This window comes from Mobula hypostoma, chromosome 4 (assembly GCF_963921235.1).
Source record: "Mobula hypostoma chromosome 4, sMobHyp1.1, whole genome shotgun sequence".
In the NCBI taxonomy this organism is placed as follows: Eukaryota; Metazoa; Chordata; class Chondrichthyes; order Myliobatiformes; family Myliobatidae; genus Mobula; species Mobula hypostoma.
The window spans coordinates 188137601-188156443 of record NC_086100.1 but is presented as its reverse complement, the minus strand read 5'-3'; the positions used below and the strand labels follow the sequence as shown (position 1 = coordinate 188156443).

The window sequence follows — 18843 nt, the reverse complement described above, 5'->3', positions numbered from 1 at the left end:
TCTCTCTTTTTCTCCCTCTTTCCCTCTGACTATACCCCTTGTGCATCCTCTGAGTTTCCAACCCCCCCTTGTCTTTCTCCCCAGACCTCCTGTCCTATGATCCTCTCATATCCCCTTTGCCAATCACCTGTCCAGCTCTTGGCTCCATCCCTCCCCCTCCTGTCTTCTTCTATCATTTTGGATCTCCCCCTCCCCCTCTCAAATCTCTTACTCATTCTTCCTTCAGTTAGTCCTGACGAAGGGTCTCAGCCCGAAACGTCGACTGTACCTCTTTCTAGAGATGCTGCCTGGCCTGCTGCGTTCACCAGCAACTTTTGTGTGTGTTGCTGGAATACAAGCTGTTGTTTCTCCAACCAGAGTGTGGCCTCATCACAACAGGACTACCTCCTCCACTGTCTGGGTAGGCTCCAACCTGATAGCATGAACATCGATTTCTTGAACTTCCGATAATGGCAAAACCCCCTCCTTCCCCACCCCCTTTCATCATTTCTCTCTCACCTTATCGCTTTACTTCACCCCTCCCCCAGTTTCAACCATCATCTACTACATTTTATTTCTTCCTCCCCCTACCTTCTTTACTGACTCCTCATTTTTTTTCCCCTCCAGTCAATACAATAGACAATAGGTGCAGGAGTAGGCTATTCGGCCCTTCAAGCCAGCACCACCATTCACTGTGATCATGGATGATCATCCACAATCAGTATCCAGTTCCTGCCTTATCCCCATAACCTTTGATTCCACTATCTTCAAGAGCTCTATCCATCTCTTTCATGAAAGCATCCAGAGACTTGGCCTCCACTGCCTTCTGGGGCAGAGCATTCCACATATCCACCACTCTCTGGGTGAAAAAGTTTTTCCTCAACTCCGTTCTAAATGGCCTACCCCTTATTCTTAAACTGTGACCTCTGGTTCTGGACTCACCCATCAGCGGGTACATGCTTCCTGCCTCCAGCATGTCCAATCCCTTAATAATCTTATATGTTTCAATCAGATCCCCTCTCATCCTTCTAAATTCCAGTGCATACAAGCCCAGTCGCTCCAATCTTTCGACATATGACAGTCCCGCCATCCCAGGAATTAACCTTGTGAACCTACGCTGCACTCCCTCAATAGCAAGAATGTCCTTCCTCAAATTTGGAGACCAAAACTGCACACAGTACTCCAGGTGTGGTCTCACCAGGGCCCTGTACAGCTGCAGAAGGACCTCTTTGCTCTTATACTCAATTCCCCTTGTTATGAAGGCCAGCATGCCATTAGCTTTCTTCACTGCCTGCTGTACTTGCCTGCTTGCTTTCAGTGACTGATGTACAAGAACACTTAGATCTCGTTGTACTTCCCCTTTTCCTAACTTGACACCATTCAGATAATAATCTGCCTTCCCGTTCTTACCAAAGTGGATAATCTCACATTTATCCACATTAAACTGCATCTGCCATGCATCCACTCACTCACCCAGCCTGCCCAAGTCACCCTGCATTCTCAGAACACCCTCTTCACATTTCACACTGCCACCCAGCTTTGTGTCATCTGCAAATTTGCTAATGTTACTTTTAATCCCTTCATCTAAATCATTAATATATATTGTAAACAGCTGTGGTCCCAGCACTGAACCCTGCGGTACCCCACTGGTCACCGCCTGCCATTCTGAAAGGGACCCGTTAATCGCTACTCTGTTTCCTGTCAGCCAGCCAATTTTCAATCCATGTCAGTACTCTGCTCCCAATATCATGTGACCTAATTTTGCCCACTAATCTCTTATGTGGGACTTTATCAAAGGCTTTCTGAAAGTCCAGGTACACTACATCCACTGGCTCTCCCTTGTCCATTTTCATAGTTACATCCTCAAAAAAATTCCAGAAGATTAGTCAAGCGTGGTTTTCCCTTCGTAAATCCATGCTGACTCGGATCAATCCTGTTAATGATATACAAATGTGTCGTAATTTCATCTTTTATAATTGACTCCAGCATCTTTCCCACCACCGACGTCAGGCTAACCGGTCTATAATTCCCCGTTTTCTCTCTTCCTCCCTTCTTGAAGAGAAGGACAACATTAGCCACCCTCCAATCCACAGGAACTGATCCTGAATCTATAGAACGTTGGAAAATGATTACCCATGTGTCCACGATTTCTAAAGCCACCTCCTTAAGTACCCTGGGATGCAGACCATCAGGTCCCGGGGACTTATCAGCCTTCAGACCCAACAGTTTATCCAACACCATTTCCTGCCTAATATAAATTTCCTTCAGTTCATCCATTACCCTCGGTCCTTTGGCCACTATTAGTCCTGATGAAGGGTCTCGGCCCAAAACGACTGTTCACTCTTTTCCGTAGAGGCTGCCTGGCCTGCTGAGTTCCTCCAGCATTTTGTGTGTTGCTTGTATTTCCAGCATCTGCAGATTTTCCTCTTGTTTGTGATTTAACAAAACGGGCTGGTCATTCGTTCCAGATGTAGATTCAGATTAATTTATTTATCACACGTACATGGAAGTAAACAGTGAAACGTGTGATTTGCATGAACCAACACACCCAAGGGTGTGCTGGAGACAGCCCACAAATATCATCACAGATTCAGATGCCAACATGACCAAAATACTTGGCAGAACAACAGAACACAACAAGAAATAAAATAATAGCAGAACAAACCCCTTCTCACACACACACACACATTAAGCCAATTCAAAGGAAAACACCAGGAGTCTGAAATTTGGGTCCAACTTCGTGGTAAGACCAGTGAGTCTTACATCAGTGGTTGGTAAGTTGATGGAGAAGATCCTGAGAGGCAGGATTTATGAACATTTGGAGAGATATAATATGATTAGGAGTAGTCAGCATGACTTTGTCAAAAGTAGGCCGTGCCTTACGAGCCTGATTGAATTTTCTGAGGATGTGACTAAACACATTGATGGAGACAGAGCAGTAGAGGTAGTGTATATGGATTTCAGCAAGGCATTCGATAAGGTACCCCATGCAAGGCTTTTTGAGAAAGTGGATTCCAAGCAGACATTGCTTTGTGGATCCAGAACTGGCTTGCCCACAGAATATAAAGAGTGGTTGTAGACAGGTCATATTCTGCGTGGAGGTTGGTGACCAGTGGTGTGCTTCAGGGATCTGTTCTGGGACCCATACTGTTTGTGATTTTTATGAATGACCTGGATGAGGAAGTGGAGGGATAGGTTAGTAAAGTTGCTGATGACACAAAGGTTGGAGGTGTTGTGGATAGTGTGGAGGGCTATCAGAAGTTATAGCGGGACATCAATAGGATGCAAAACTGGACTGAAAAGTGGAAGATGGAGTTCAACCCACATATGTGTGAGGTGGTTCACTTTGGTAGATCAAATATGATGACAGACTATAGTAGTAATGGTAAGACACTTAGCAATATGGAGGATCAGAGGGATCTTGGGGTCCAAGTCCATAGGACACTCAAAGCTGCTGCGCAGATCAACTCTGTGGTTAAGAAAGCATACGGTACATTGGCCTTGAGTTTAGGAGCCAAGAGGTAACGTTGCAGCTATACAAGACCCTGGTCATACCCCACTTGGAGTACTCTGCTCAGTTCTGGTCGCCTCACTATGGGAAGGATGTGGAAACCATGGAAAGGGTGCAGAGGAGATTTACAAGTATGTTTGGGCAGCATCTCTAGGAAGAGGTGCAGTCGACGTTTCAGTCCTGACGAAGGGTCTCGGCCTGAAACGTCAACTGCACCTCTTCCTAGAGATGCTGCCTGGCCTGCTGCGTTCACCAGCAACTTTTATGTGTGTTGCTTGAATTTCCAGCGTCTGCAGAATTCCTGTTGTTTACAAGTATGTTGCCTGGATTGGGGAGCATGCCTTATGAGAATAGGTTGAGTGAACTGGGCCTTTTCTCCTTGGAGTGACGGCAGACGAGAGGTGATCCGATAGAGGTGTGTAAGATAATGAAAGGCATTGATCGTATGGATAGTCAGAGGCTTCTTCCCAGGGCTGAAATGGTAGCATGAGAGGGCACAGTTTTAAGGTGCTTGGAAGTAGGTACAGAGGAGATGTCACGGGCAAGTTTGTTTGTTTTTAAAAAGAGTGGTGAACGTGTGGAATGGGTTGTCAGCGACGGTGGTGGAGGCGAATACGATAGGGTTTTGTTTATATAAAAGAGACTCCTGGACAGGTACATGGAGCTCAGAAAATAGAGGGCTATGGGTAACCCTAGGTCATGTGTTTGGTACAGTTTTGTGGGCTGAAGGGCCTATATTGTGCTGTAGGTTTTCTCTGTTTCACTTTAAGTGAGGTGCTCATGTATCATGTGGTAGCATGTGACATATGGAATTCACTTTTAAAAACACATAACCCATAATCATTAAATTAACAAGGATACACACACAATTACTCAAATATCACTAAAGTATTAAATACAGAACAGGATAGGCCTCCAGTCTATCAAGCGCAGACCAATTTCCCTACTGTTCACAAACACCATCGAAAACTTTGGAGGAACTCGGCAGATCAAGCAACATCTGCGGAGGGAATGCTACTTCTCCACAGATACTGCCTGACCTGTTGAGCTCCTCCAGCATTTTGTGTTTCTCCCTACTGTTCACATCAGATAAAGTAGTAAAATAGATGGGAGAAGGGCCAAACTCATCATGAAGGGATTGTAATTTACATACTAACTTATTCCTTCAGAAAATAGAAGCAATGAGAGAAAAAGGGCAAATTAGTGAGAGCTGAAGTGACTGTGAGATGTGAGGACAGAAAAGGAAAACATCCTAATGGAAATAAATCCTTCCAACTTAGAGTCAATTTTGTTGAAAGGAAGACAAAAGTCACATGTTCCAGAATACACAACATGACAACACAAAGGAATGAACATGCAAAATAATTAAAATTTAAAATAATAAATTAAATAATAATTTTTTAAAAATAATTTTCAATTTTTTTTTTGTAAAACTTGATATTCAGAGAAAGGGCACTTGTCAAATTATATCACTGTTCTTCCTCTTTGAGACCCACATCAAAAAATTCAGATGGAAATAAAAATGTTTATTAAGATTCAGAAAGAGCATTGCACACATTCAGAGATGTGCTGAAATTGGAGATTTAATAAGCAACAAAAGGAGTTTCCATTTATACATTTCTGTGCATCACAGAACTCTCCATCACGATTGCCTTGGACAACACATTAGATTACATGGGCGGCACACACAAAATGCTGGAAAGGGTTCTGGCACAAAATGTCGACTGTACTTCCTCCTCCCGGGGGCCCCCAATAGATTACTCGGGCACACCTGTGCTACAATGAACCAAAACTACAACTAAAGTAGGTGTTTAAATTCTAGGGCAGTAATGGCTTTAAGATGAATGATCAGTGTTACAGTACAACACTTAAAAGCATGTCAACACATTGCTTAATAAAACATGCACAATATAAGCTTCCATGGAAGTGCAGGGTTATGGTGGCCGAGCATCTCAGCGCTTGAGAGTTTAAAACCAAACAAGATGCGATGATACTTGAAGTTTATGATACAGCAACAGAAATATCAAACAACTGCATGGGAATTGTTCCTTCCCAATGAAGCCCAGTTTGTCACAGGTAAAGCACATCTGCAAAGAGCACTGTCACAGGAAATCAGCATCCATTAAGGAAGGTGGTACAGGAGCCTCGAGTGCCACATCACCAAGTTCAGGAACAGTTATTTGTCAGTCATCAGGCTGTATAACCACAGGGGATAACTTCACTCACCCCAACACTGAACCAATTCCACAATGTATGGACTCACTTAAGGCTCACTTTAAGGACTCTACAACTCATGATCTCAATATTTATTGTTTTTTTTGTACTTGCACAGTCTGTCATTTTTGGCACATAGTTGTTTATCCTCTTGTGTGCATTTTTTAAAATTGATTCTATTGTTTTTGCATTTACTGTGAATGCCCACTCGAAAATGAAGCTCAGGGTTGTACATGCTGACATATGTACTTCGATATTAAATTTACTTTGAACTTTGAAGTGCAACTCAAGTCCACGTTGACGATTAATTTAGTGCCCAGAGGCCAACAGTTTACTGCATCATTTTCACTCAACTATACAAGAGCAACAAACTACAGCTGAGAAATAATCTGACGAATGCCAATCATATTAATATTATAACTCAAAACTTGCTTGCTGGCTATGATGAGGCAAGTTGTGTTGATCGCCACCTTCCCTCTCACCGCGCCTCACCCATCACCTTCAGCCCTGAAGAATGGTCTTGGCTTGAAGCATGAGAATCTATTTATTCCGATGGAAGCCACCTGACCTGTTAAGTTCTCCTAGCATTTTGTGTGTGTTACCTTCTAGCTTGTACTCCTTCCCCTCTTCCCAACTTATTCTGGTTTCTACCCCTTCCTTTCCAGTCCTGATGAAGGGTGTCGGCCCAAAACGTTGACTGCTTGTTTCCCAACCATAGATGCTGCCTGACCTGCTGAATTCTTCCAGCATTTGCAGAATCTCTCATGCTTTTTTTTTGGACAACTGTTGGCCTAGCTCAGGTGCTCTAAGTAATGCCCATGACTGAAGGTGATTAAGATTCCATTGTGGTATTTAAATCCTAACCATTTAGTGACGTGTTACGCTATTGCTTGGTTGAGACAAAGCAGAGACCATCTATTACATTCAACTAGGCACAAAGCAAAGGTAAAGAGTTCACCTCTGCTCTATGTTAATCCAGCAACCTGATCAACCAGTTCCCTAATCAACACACACAAAATGCTAGAGGAACTCAGCAGGGTCAGGCAGCATCAATGGAAAGAATAAACAGTCAATATTTCAGGATGAAACCCTTCGTCAGGACTAGAAAGGAAGGGTGAAGATACCAGAATAAAATGGTGGGGATGGGGAAGGAGGACAAGCTGGAAGGTGCTAGATGAAGCCATGTGGGTGGGAACGAAGTAAATTAAGGTATTGGTGGGAAAGGGATACTGACAAATATAATACTTACTGTCCATTCCGCCTAGCATGAGAGAACAGTGATACGACAAATGCTTCAACCATTACATTTAATGATTCAATAAAACTGCATGGCTTGCTTAGCCACATCAAAGTGGTCCAATTACGATTGAAGAGCCAACCATGAAGTGATGGGACACACACACACACACACACACACACACACACACACACACACACACACACAGTGCTGAAGCAATACAGCAGGTCAAGCAGCATCCATTAGGGGAATAAGCATTCAGCATTTTGGGCCATGACTCTTCATCAGGACTGGAATTAAAATAAGAAGGTGGAGGAAGGGGAAGGAGTACAAGCTGACAGGTGATGGATGAAATCAACTGAGGGGGAAAGGTGGGTGGGTAGGGGAGTATGGATGAAGTAAACGGAGGCAATTGGTAGAAAAAGGTAAAAGGTGATAGAAGAGAATTGACATGGGAGAATGGGAAAGAGCGGTACTGCGGGAAGTGATAGGCAGGTGAGCGGGAAAGGTAAGAGGCGAGAGTGGAGAATAGAATAGGAGGGGAGGGAAAAAAAATTCAACATTCACACCATCAGGTTAGAGACCACCTAGACAGAATATAGGGTGCTGCTCCTCCACCGAGGGTGCCTCATCAGGGCAGTAGTGAACATCATGGGCCAACGTGTTAGAATGGGGCTAGGAATTGAACTGGTTGGCTACTGGGAAATTCTGCTCTTTGTGGATGGAGCAGAGATACTCGAAGTGGTCCCCCAATTTACGTTGGGTCTCATCAACATAGAGGAGGCTACATCGGGAGCACCAGTTTACAATAGAAAAGCCCAACTGATTCATAGACGAAGTGGGGCCTCACCTGGAAGGACTGTTTGGGGCCCTGAATGGAGATGAGGGAGGAGGTGAATGAGCAAGTGTAGCATTTGTCACTTGCAGGGATACATGCCAGGAGGAAGATTACTAGAGAGGAACAAACAGACAAGGGAATCTCAGAGGGAGCGATTCCTGCAGAAAGCAGAGAGTGGGTGGGCTCGGAGAGGGGAGATGTGTGGTACAGATGTGTTTGGTGGTAGAACCTGTTGAAAATGGTCGAAGTCCTGGAGAATGATGTGAAGGTTCATGGGGTGGTACGCAAGGCCAAGAGGAACTCCATCCTGTTATGACAGCAAGAAGATTAGGTGAGGGCAACGTCAATAGTGGAGGAAGGGAAACCCTGTTCTTTGAAGGAGGAAGACATCTCTAATGTCCTTGAAAGGTGTCATCCTGGGAACAGATGCAGCAGAGATGAAAAAACTGGAAAAAAAACATATTTCCTCTTTTTTTAAAAAAAGAATCACAAAAAACAGGATGTAAACCAACTTCCTATTACTGTTTGGTTGTTTGTCATGCTTAAAACCACAAATGTTACCCAGCTCTTCTAAAATAACAAATATTTTTTTTTAAATATATTATTCAAACATTTCTTCTCATTCATCATTTCTAGCCCTTCTCATCCCACCTCCACCTCTTCAGAAGGAAATGGAAATCAAGGTTCTTAAACCTGCTCTAGAAACAAGACCTTTCATGTCTGGATGAAATGCATTGTCAGAGACATTCCCATACCCTGATGTCTGGGAGGGAGGGAGGGACTGAATGAATGAATGAGAGTTCACAAACCCCCACGGCCCACATTGATAATGTGATTTCAGCCTCCAAGACCAACACGTGAACATCCTTCAGGAAGGTGAACCCACAGAAAGCATCCAGCCCAGTTACGGTACCTGGCCAAATACTAAAGACCTGTGCTAATCAACTAGCTGGAGTGTCCACTGAGTATTTTAACTTCTCGCTTTGGCATTTTGAGGTACCCACCTGCTTCAGTTATACCATTCCCTAAGAAGAACATGATAATCTGCCTCAATGACTGACGATCACCCAGTAGCACTCATATCCACAGTGATAAAGTGCTTTGAGAGGTTAGTGATGAAACACATCAACTCCTGCTTGAGAACCAACCTGAATCCGCTCCAATTTTCCTACTGGTTCAACAGGTCTATAGCAGATACCATTTCACTCAACCCTGAACAGCAAAAAATGCATAAATCAGGATGTTCTTCATTGACTACAGCTCAGCATTCAATGCTATCATCTCCTCAAAACTAATCAATAAGCTTCAGGACTTGGCCTCAGTATCTCCCTGTGTAATTGTGTAATTAGATCCTCAATTTCTTCATTTGCAGACCGCAGTCAATTCAGATCGGCAACAATATCTCCGCCACAATCTCCATCAGCACAGGTGCACCACAAGGCAGTGTGCTTAGCCTCCCGCTCTACTCTTTACACTTATGACTTTGTGGCTAAGCACAGCTCCAATGCCACATTCAAATTAGCTGACGACACCACTGTTGTAGGCCAAATCTACGGTGGTGATATATCAGCATATAGGAGGAAGATTGAAAATCTGGCTGAGTGGTAAGACAGCAGCAACCTCTTATTCAATGTCAGCAAGACCAAGGAGCTGATTATTGACTTCAGGAGAAGGAAACCGGAGGTCCATGAGTCAGTCCTCGTTGATCAGAGGTGGAGAGGGTCAACAATTTTAAATTCTCGGTGTTATCCTTTCAAAGGATTTTGAAAGTGCAATTATGGAAAAAAAGCATGGCAGTGCCTCCACTTCCTTTGGAGTTCGTGATGATTCCACACAACATCAAAAAACTTTGACAAACTTTTATGGATGTGTGGTGGAGAGTATATTAACTGGCTGCTTCACAAACACAAGAGATTCTGCATTTGCTGGAAATCCAAAGCAACACACACACGCAAAATGCTGGACAAACTCATCTAATGCCCTTGAACAGAAAATCCTACAAAAAGTGGATACAGCCCAGTAAATCATGGGCAAAGCTCTCCCCACCGCTGAGCACATTTAGACAGAACAACGTCACAGGAAAGCAGCATGCATCATCAGCGACCCCCACCGCCACGGACATACTCCCTTCTCACTGCTACCATCAAGGTGGTGGTACAGGAGCCTCACAACTCACCCCACCAAGTTCAGGAACAGTTATCACCCCACAATCATCAGACTCTTGAACCAATGGTGATAACTTCATTCAACTTCACTTGCCCATCTCCAACAATGTTCCCACAACCTATGAACACTCTCCATCTCATGTTCTTGATATTTATTGCTTTCCCTTTGTACTTGCGCGGCTGGTTGCCCTTCACACATTAGTTGTGCACCAGTTAGCGTGCTCTTTCATTGATCCTATTATGGTTATTAGATTTACTGAGCATACCCACAAGGAAATAAATCTCAGGGTTGTATATACTGACATACATGTACCTCGATAATAAATTTATTTTGAACTTTGAGATACAGAGCAGAATAACCCCTTCCAGCCACACCACCCAGCTACCCCGATACAACCTGGGCTTAATCACGGGACGATTTACAAACACAAATTAACCTACTAACCAGTATGCCTTTGGACTGTGGGAGGAAACTGGAGCACCTGGAGAAAACTCACACATTCCACAGGGACAACATACAGACGACATCAGAATTGAACTCCAGCTCTGATGCCCTGAGCTGTAATAGCATAGTGCTAACTGCTACTGTAGAGTTATAGGACATCCGGTGGGGAGTGCAGCTTTGGAAATTCTTTAATCACACATTGCCTTGACAAGGTAATAACAGAGTTTTTCCCAGGAGAAACGAGAGCTGAAGTAGATCTACTAACTTCTCGACTCTGTTCTGTCATTCAAATTGGTGGTTGAACTGAAACACCCATCTTTGTTTTTGCCCCCTAATCCCAGTTCGAAAGCTATTTTCAGCCATCACTGGCCATACAGTACATATCCATTATTTTCACACTATCTTCCCCAATTTAATTGGGCAAATCAGCTGCAAAATCATTCAGAATCAGGTTTAGTATCACCGACATATGTTGTGAAATTTATTAATCCTTTATTTATTTATCTTCACGGATTTTGGTCAGAGGCCAGATTTGGACACTTTTTTTTAAAAAAATCATCGGTGCATACATCTCAGATACAAAGAGATTGCTTAATTGCAGTGGAACCCCAATGAAAATAAAAATGGAGGGATGAAGTTAAAGATAGAACACAGGGTTAATGACAAGATTCTTTGCAGTATGGAGGAAGAAGAATTTTGAGATCCGTGTCCATCAAGTTGATAGGGTTGTTACAGATCCATAATTCATCGAAAGTGGCATCACAGGTGGATAGGGTCATGAAGGTGGCTTTTGACACATTAGCCCTCATAAATAAGAATATTGCATACAGGAGTTGGGAATTTATGCTGAAGTTGTACAGGACAGAGACAGACCTAGTTTAGAGTATTGTGTGCAGTTCCAGTCACTCACCTACAGCAAAGATATCAATAAGCTTGAAAGAGCGCAGAGAAAATTTATAAGGACTTTGCCAGTACTTAAGGACCTGAGAGTTAGGGAAAGGTTGATAGGTTAGGAATTTTTCCTCCTGGAGTAAAGAAAGTGAGGAGTGATATTATAGAAGGATACAAATTTATGGGGGGGGGGTATAGATTGGGTAAATGCATGCAGTCTTTTTCTCATTAGATCATAGGTTTATGGGGAAAAGTGAAATATTTAAGGAGAAATCTAGGAGGGGTGGGGGGGTTATTTCTTCACTCAGATGCTGGTCTGAATGTGGAAATGAGCTGCCAGCAAAGCTGTAGATGCAGGTCCAACTAAGACCACAAGACCAAATGACATAGGAGCAGATTTAGGCCATTTGGCCCATTGAGTCTGTTCCATTTCTTCATGGCTGATCAGTTTTCCCTCTCAGCCCCAATCTCCTGCCTTCTCCCCATATCCCTTCATGCCCTGACCAATCATGAATCTATCAACCTCTCCCTTAAATATACCCAATGACTCAGCCTCCATAGCCACCTGTGGCAACAAATTCCATAGCCTCACCACTCCCTGGCTAAAGAAATTCCTCCTCACCTCCATTTTGAAAGGACACCCTTCTGTGGAGGCTCTATCCTCCGGCCTTAGACTCCCAACTGTAGGAAACTTCCTCTCCACATTCACTCGATCAAGACCTTTCAACATTCGATAGGTAGGTTTCAATGAGGTCATCCCTTATTCTTCTGAATTCCAGCAAATACAGGACCATAGCCGGCAAATGCTCTCCATACAATAAGCCTTTCAATCCTGGAATCATTTTCATGAATCTCCTTTGAACCCTCTCCAATGTCAGTACATCTTTTCTTAGACAAGGGGCCCAAAACTGCTCACAATACTCCAAATGAGGCCTCACCAGTGCTTTATAAAGTCTCAACATTACATTCTTGCTTTTATATTTTAGCCCTCGTGAAATGAATGCTAACATCTCATTTGCCTTCCTCACCATGGACTCGACCTGCAAACTAACCTTTAGGGAATCCTGCAGGAGGACTCTTTGCACCTCAGATTTTTGGATTACCTCTCCATTAAGAAAATAGGCTTAAAATGTCACAATAGTTTAATTATAACATTTGAGAAGTTTGGATAAATATATGGACATTGACACGGGATTGGAAGGACATGGTCTGGGTGCAGGTAGATGGGGGCAACATGTGTCACTGTATGACTACTCTTTAAAGGTGCTGGGTCCTTGAACTCTTTCTTCAACAGCACAACACCCTACACCAGAAAGACTACAAAATATCCAAGTGCCAGCTCACCCCAGAGCCTACATCTGTAAACGAGGAAAGGAAAATGGAATCTACTCACCACTCTCCTGCAGGTAATGCCCATTCACTGTAGGTATGGAGGTATCTGGATTAAAAGCAAAAGATAGTTGGCATCAATTTGAAGACACGTGTAATGACAACGGCTACTGTAGACTCGTCTTCAAGTGCTTAACTATTCGAGGTACCTAATAAAGTGGCCACAGTGTATAATATACCAAAACACTTAAATTTCACCCCATTTAAGCTCCAAGTACTATCAGAGTCCCAATCTAAGTTAAAAATACTTGCTAGAATAACACAGTTGTCATTGTAGTGGATTTTAACTTAAATCCCCTACTATTCTTGTCACTGCACAATCATCCCACATAGCTGTTCTCTAATTTCTCTGAACTTATTTGGGGGCCTATGTTACAACTCTAACGTGATCTTTATCACTTACTTCTAAGATCCATCCATAAAGCCTGAATGAAGGAGCCTTCAGTAATTTCATCTCCAACTACTGCTGTGACATTCTCCTGAATCAAAAAATGAAACTACCCCTCTTTCATTCTACACCTGCACCTCAGAAAATCAGAACATATAGCTGCCAGCCCCATCTCTCCCGAGCCATCACAAATAAGAAAGTCTGTAGATGCTGGAAATTCAACGCAAAGACAGACACACACACAATGCTGGAGGATCTCAGCAGGTCAGGCAGAGTACATGGAAAAGAGTAAACAGTCGATTTTTCAGGCAGAGATCCTCCATCAGGATTGAGAAAGAATGGGGAAGACGCCAGAATAAAAAGGTGTAGGGAGGGGAAAGAAGTTAGCTGGAAGGTAATATTCGAAGCCAGTTGGGTGGGAATGATGAAGGGCCAGATAAGAAAGAATCTGATAGGAGAGATGAGTGGGCAATAGAAGAAAGGGAAGAGGTGGGGGATCCAGTGGGGTAGTAATAGGCAGCTGAGAAGTAGTGAAAGCTTGGAGTGGAGAATAGAGGAAGTGGGGGATGAGGGAGTGAGAAATTTGTTCATTGGAAGGAGAAATTGATATTCGTGCCATCAGGTTGGCAGGTAGGTACCCAGAAGAATACAAGGTGTTGCTCTTCCACCCTGAGGGTGGCCTTATCTTGGCACAAGAGGCCATGGAGCAACACATCATAATGGGAATCAGAATTTAAAATGTTTGTCCATTGGGAATTTCCACTTGTGGCTGATGGAGCAGAAGAGCTCAAAGCCGTCCCCGATTTACGAAAGATCTCGCCCATGTAGAGATGGCCACATCAGGAGCACTGGACACAATAGGCAACCCCAGCAGATTCGCAGGTGAGGTGTTGCCTCACCTGGAAGGATTGTTTGGGGCCCTAAATGGAGGAGAGGGAAGAGGGTGTATGTTTCCCAACGTAGAGGAAATATAGCCTTTTCCAGCGTTCTGTTGCTTCGGATTCCATCCCTCTCCCCCCACCAACCCATCTGATAAAAATTTGGAATTAGCCTGGTGTGGCTAAACATCCACTTCTCTTTCTAATCTATCTGATTTATGGCCCTGTAGATCACCTTCAGGGCAGGGAGAGGGTTGCTAATGCCAAAACAAGCTACAGAATTTTGAGTCGCTTTAGTGTTCAGCTAGAAACACGAGTTCAAAAAACTATTGAGATTCAACCACACTCCCAAAAGTCAAAATACAGAAGGAGATAATTTGCCCCATCTCACCTGTTCTTGTTCTTCAAAAAAAGCATCCAAATTAGTCTTGTGCTTTTCTTGTTAGTCTTTTCTTCCCAACCACCACCCTTTACAAGTATGCACCAAACTCTCTCAGACTCACTACTAAGTACGCTCCTGCCATCATTTGATACAATCTGGCAGTACAAGACCATTTGCTTCTTTACCCAAATTCTCAACTCTGCATTCCACCCCCCCCCCACACACACACACACACACACTACCCAGGACATGCCCTCTTCTCATTACTACCATCAGAGAAGAGGTACAGGAGCCTGAAGACCCACACTCAGTGTTTCAGGAACAGCTTCTTCCCCTCTGCCATCAGATTTCTGAACAGACAGTGAACCAACCCATGAACATTACCTATTTTTGCAGAACTTAATTAATTATGTACGAGTATTTCATTATATGTATTTTATATTCTGCTGCCACACAACTAATTTCACAACAACTGCGAATTAAAACAAATCTGATTCTCTAACTACTGACCTGCAAGAGGTCCATACCTTGTAGTTTGGAAGTTTACATGTCTCAGTGAAGCAGTGAGCTTTGCTGGCTGAAGTCAGGGCCTTGTGCTTTAGCTCTTGGTAGGGTCACCCATGCTAAACAGGTCAAAGGGAGGAGGCCAGACTAAGTGTGGTCTACCGGTCCTCCAGGTTCGGGGGTTCAGCTCAGGGCTAACAGCCCTGACTGGTAAAACAAAATTGTTATGGAAACAGCAATGAAGAATCCTTCTACATCTGAGTATAATACCAATCCTGATTCTCCACCCAGGCCTTGCATTGACTAACAACAGTGAAAAGTGACAGGAAGCTACTGACATGATGAAGGAAGCCCTGAATACCACCAGAGATGGAGGTCCTTGGCTGCTACCCCAAGCACCAGCAGTGTTACTGACAGCAAGTCAGGCTATGGAACTTTATCATTGAAACAGTCTATGGACTCCCACAAACTACTTTGCATTCATTCCCCCAGAATGTTAACACCAAAAAATTTTCCATTTGTCCAAGAATATTAATCCCCAAAAACAGATTGTCTGGAGAGTCCATCTCAGAACCTCTCAAGGCACTTTGCTGTTCAAAATAAATAAATAAATAAAATTACCACTAATGTAGGAAACTGGACAACCAATTTGCATACAGCAAAGTCTTGTTTGAAACTCTGAGATAACAAGGAGAAAGTCTACCTTTAGAACTGCTAGCTAAATGATATTCTTGGCCAACACTCTCGGGAAAAGGTTCTTGCTCTTTGAAAGAATGCCAACTGCATCTCATCTAAAAGATGAGCAATGCAAGTGCTTAGCTAGAAGATCTTTAAACAATGTGTAATTTTAGAAACTAAAAATAAATAATTTACAGAATACAGACAAAAACAGTATCATTTATACCACAGATCATCCACTAGCCAGTTTGGAAAAAAAAGGGCAATATTTCCAAAGATCAAAAGAGCTGCAAAGTTAGTTCAACAGTGATGAGGAACATTAACTCCTTGATGTATCACTGCCAATGTTCACCATGACAACTTCTTCTTAAGACTCGATTCAAATTATCTGTGTCGCCTCCCTCCTGCAATTCTGAGCAAGTACATTCAATGGCCACTTTATTAGATACTTCCTGTACAGAATAGCATGGTCGAGTGCATGCTTGTGTCTTCTGCTTCTGCAGTCCATCTGCTTCAAGGGTTGCCATGTTGTGCATTCAGTGATGCTCTTCAGCACACCACTGATGCAAGCTGTTGTAATTTGAGTTCCTACCCCAAACGTCAGTTTGAGCCAGACTGGCCTTTATCCTCTGACCTCCCTCAATAATGAGGCATTTTTGCCTACAGAACGTACGCTCAACTGGATTTTTTTTTTTCCCTTTTGTTTTTCCCACACTATTCTCTGTAAACTCTGGAGACTGTTGTACATGAAAACCCCAAGAGATCAGCAGTTTGAGATACTCAAACCATCCCATCCGGCACCAACAATCACTCCACAGTCAAAATCACTTAGCTCACATTTCTTCCCCATTCTGATGTTTGGTCAGAACAACAACTGAATCTCTTGACCATGTTTTTATGCATTGAGTTGCTGTTACATGACTGACTGATTAGATATCTGCATTAATGAGCAGGTGCACCTAACGTGGCCACTGAGCACAATGATGACATCATTACCTCAAAAACATCTATTAGATTCTCCACCTTCCACACAGACACACACCTTCCTGAATTACAGGCAACAACTCCTGCTTGCTCTTCAACGAGCCAAGGTAAAAGTGAAAACTAGAACAATTAATTAACACAATTCATCAACTTCCAACATTCCAAATACAAATTCAAAAATAGAGCATCATAGGCTAACCTTAACCAATATTTCAGGTCACCACTCCTAATCTTATCTGCTGTGACTCAATAGGTTTCTATTTCAATTATTTGCTCCTCCCCCTTCCAGCCAAACACCCCGAGACATCAATGCAACCTGTTATTGTCAACAGTGTTGTTTAGGAAAGTGAAGGGTGTCTGTTGACATGCTAATTAAAAGGAGGCAGACCTGAAGTGTTCTGCTCCAAATTCATCATGCAACAAAGACCGAAGGCAAAGCCACATTGTGAAATAAGAAGGCTCAGTCATGGGTTCAATTGACCAGAGAGGTGGAGACAGAAAGAATTCACACCAAGTTTGCTGTTTCCCTTCAGAACAAATTTTATTACAAAAAGACATCAACAAGAGAGTCACCCAACCAGAAACAATGCTCTTAGATCCAATTTCCATTATTCTTCTATTATTCTTTATCTACTTTCCCCTTCCCACCACCACAGAGGGATTAGAAATAGAGAGATTGAGCAATTTCAAGTTCCTGGGTGCCAACATCCCAGAGGACCCAGCCTGGACACAACATATAGATGCAGCTATAAGGAAAGCAAAACAGTGGCTACATCTCATCAGGAGTTTGAGGAGATTTGGTTTTTCAGTAAAAAAAAACTCAAACTTCTAAAAATGTACCATGGAAAGCATTCTGATTGGCTGCATCATTGTCTGGTATGGGGTGGGTCAGGGAGGTGGGGGATGAGGGGAAGGCTGTTGCTGCACCAGATTGAAATACGTTGCAGAAACTTGTAAAATTTGTCAGCTCTATCATGGGTACCAGCCGCCGCAGTATCCAAAACGTCTTCAAGTAGCACGCCCTAGGAAGACGGAGTCCATCATTAAGGATCACCACCACCCAGGACGTGCCCTCTTCACACTCTCACTGTCGGGAAGGAGATACAGAAGCCTGAAAGCACACAGTCAGTGATTCAGGAACAGCTTCTTCCCATCCGCCATTCGATTCCTAAATGGACATTGAACCCAGGAAGGTTACCCCCCTACTCTTTTTATTTGTTATTTTTGCACTACTTATTCTAACTTAGCTATGTAATAGGCATATATACACTTCATGTAACTCAGTATTTTTCCTATATTTATCATGCATTTCATTATACTCCTGCCACAAAGTTGACAAATTTCATGACATCTGCCAGTGATACTAACTCTGATTCTCAAACACAAGGAAATCTGCAGACACTGGAAACTCAATCAACACGCACAAAATGCTGGTGAACACAGCAGGCCAGGCAGCATCCATAGGAAGAAGCACAGTCGTCGTTTCAGGCCAAGACCCTTCGTCAAGACTAACTGAAAGAAGAGATAGTAAGAGATTTGAAAGTGGCAGAGGGATGGGGAGATCCAAAATGATAGAAGAAGAGGGGGAGGGATGGAGCTAAGAGCTGGAAAGTTGATTGGCAAAAGGGATACAAGGCTGGAAAAGGGAGAGGATCGTGGGACGGGAGGCCTAGGGAGAAAGGGGGAGGGAAGCACCAGAAGATGGACAGCAGGCAAGAAGTAATTGTGAGGGACAGAGAGTGAGGTGGAAAAAAAAAGGGAAAAAAATAATAAATAAGGGATGGGGTAAGAATGGGAGGAGGGGCATTAACAGAAGTTAGAGAAGTCAAGGTTCATGCCATCAGGTTGGAGGCTACCCAGATGGAATACAAGGTGTTGTTCCTCCAACCTAAGTGTGGCTTCATCTTTGCAGTAGAGGCCATGGATAGACATATCAGAATGGGAATGGGACGTGGAATAAAAATGTGGCCACTGGGAGATCCTGCTTTGTCTGGCGGACAGAGCATAGGTGTTCAGTGAAACGGTCTCCCAGTCTGCGTCGGGTCTCTCCAATATATAGAAGGCCGCACCGGGAGCACCGGACGCAGTATATCAAACCAGCCAATTCACAGGTGATTCTGATTTGTTTCCTTTATCACTGTTTCACATGCACCGTGTATACATGAAGTATATAGCATCTGCACCTTATGTACTATGTGCAGTTACAATGTCAATCACCCCATGGCTATGTAGGAGCAAGGGTAAGATTAATCTTGTATGTTAAAAGGTCACCGCTACATGATGGGCTGAAAGGCATGTTCTATGTTCTGACCATAAGATGTAAAAGCAGAATTAGGCCATTTTCCCCACTAGTCTGCTCT

At 43.3% G+C, this 18843-nt stretch overlaps 1 protein-coding gene across 5 annotated transcripts in view; it reads right to left on the bottom strand.

The window, feature by feature from the left end:
- The window catches only part of slc4a11 (solute carrier family 4 member 11), a 302038-nt gene that overhangs the window by 181900 nt on the left and 101295 nt on the right, over positions 1-18843 (bottom strand). For 4 of the 5 annotated variants that reach the window (XM_063047132.1, XM_063047129.1, XM_063047131.1 and 1 more), the window contains exon 2: positions 12674-12718. Coding sequence is in view for 3 of the 5 variants with exons in the window: in XM_063047129.1 (XP_062903199.1) it covers positions 12674-12718 (45 nt within the window). In the remaining 2 variants the exon portion in view is untranslated. Of the gene's footprint in view, positions 1-12673; positions 12719-18843 lie in introns of those variants that run through there. The other variant, XM_063047133.1, reaches the window with a different exon arrangement.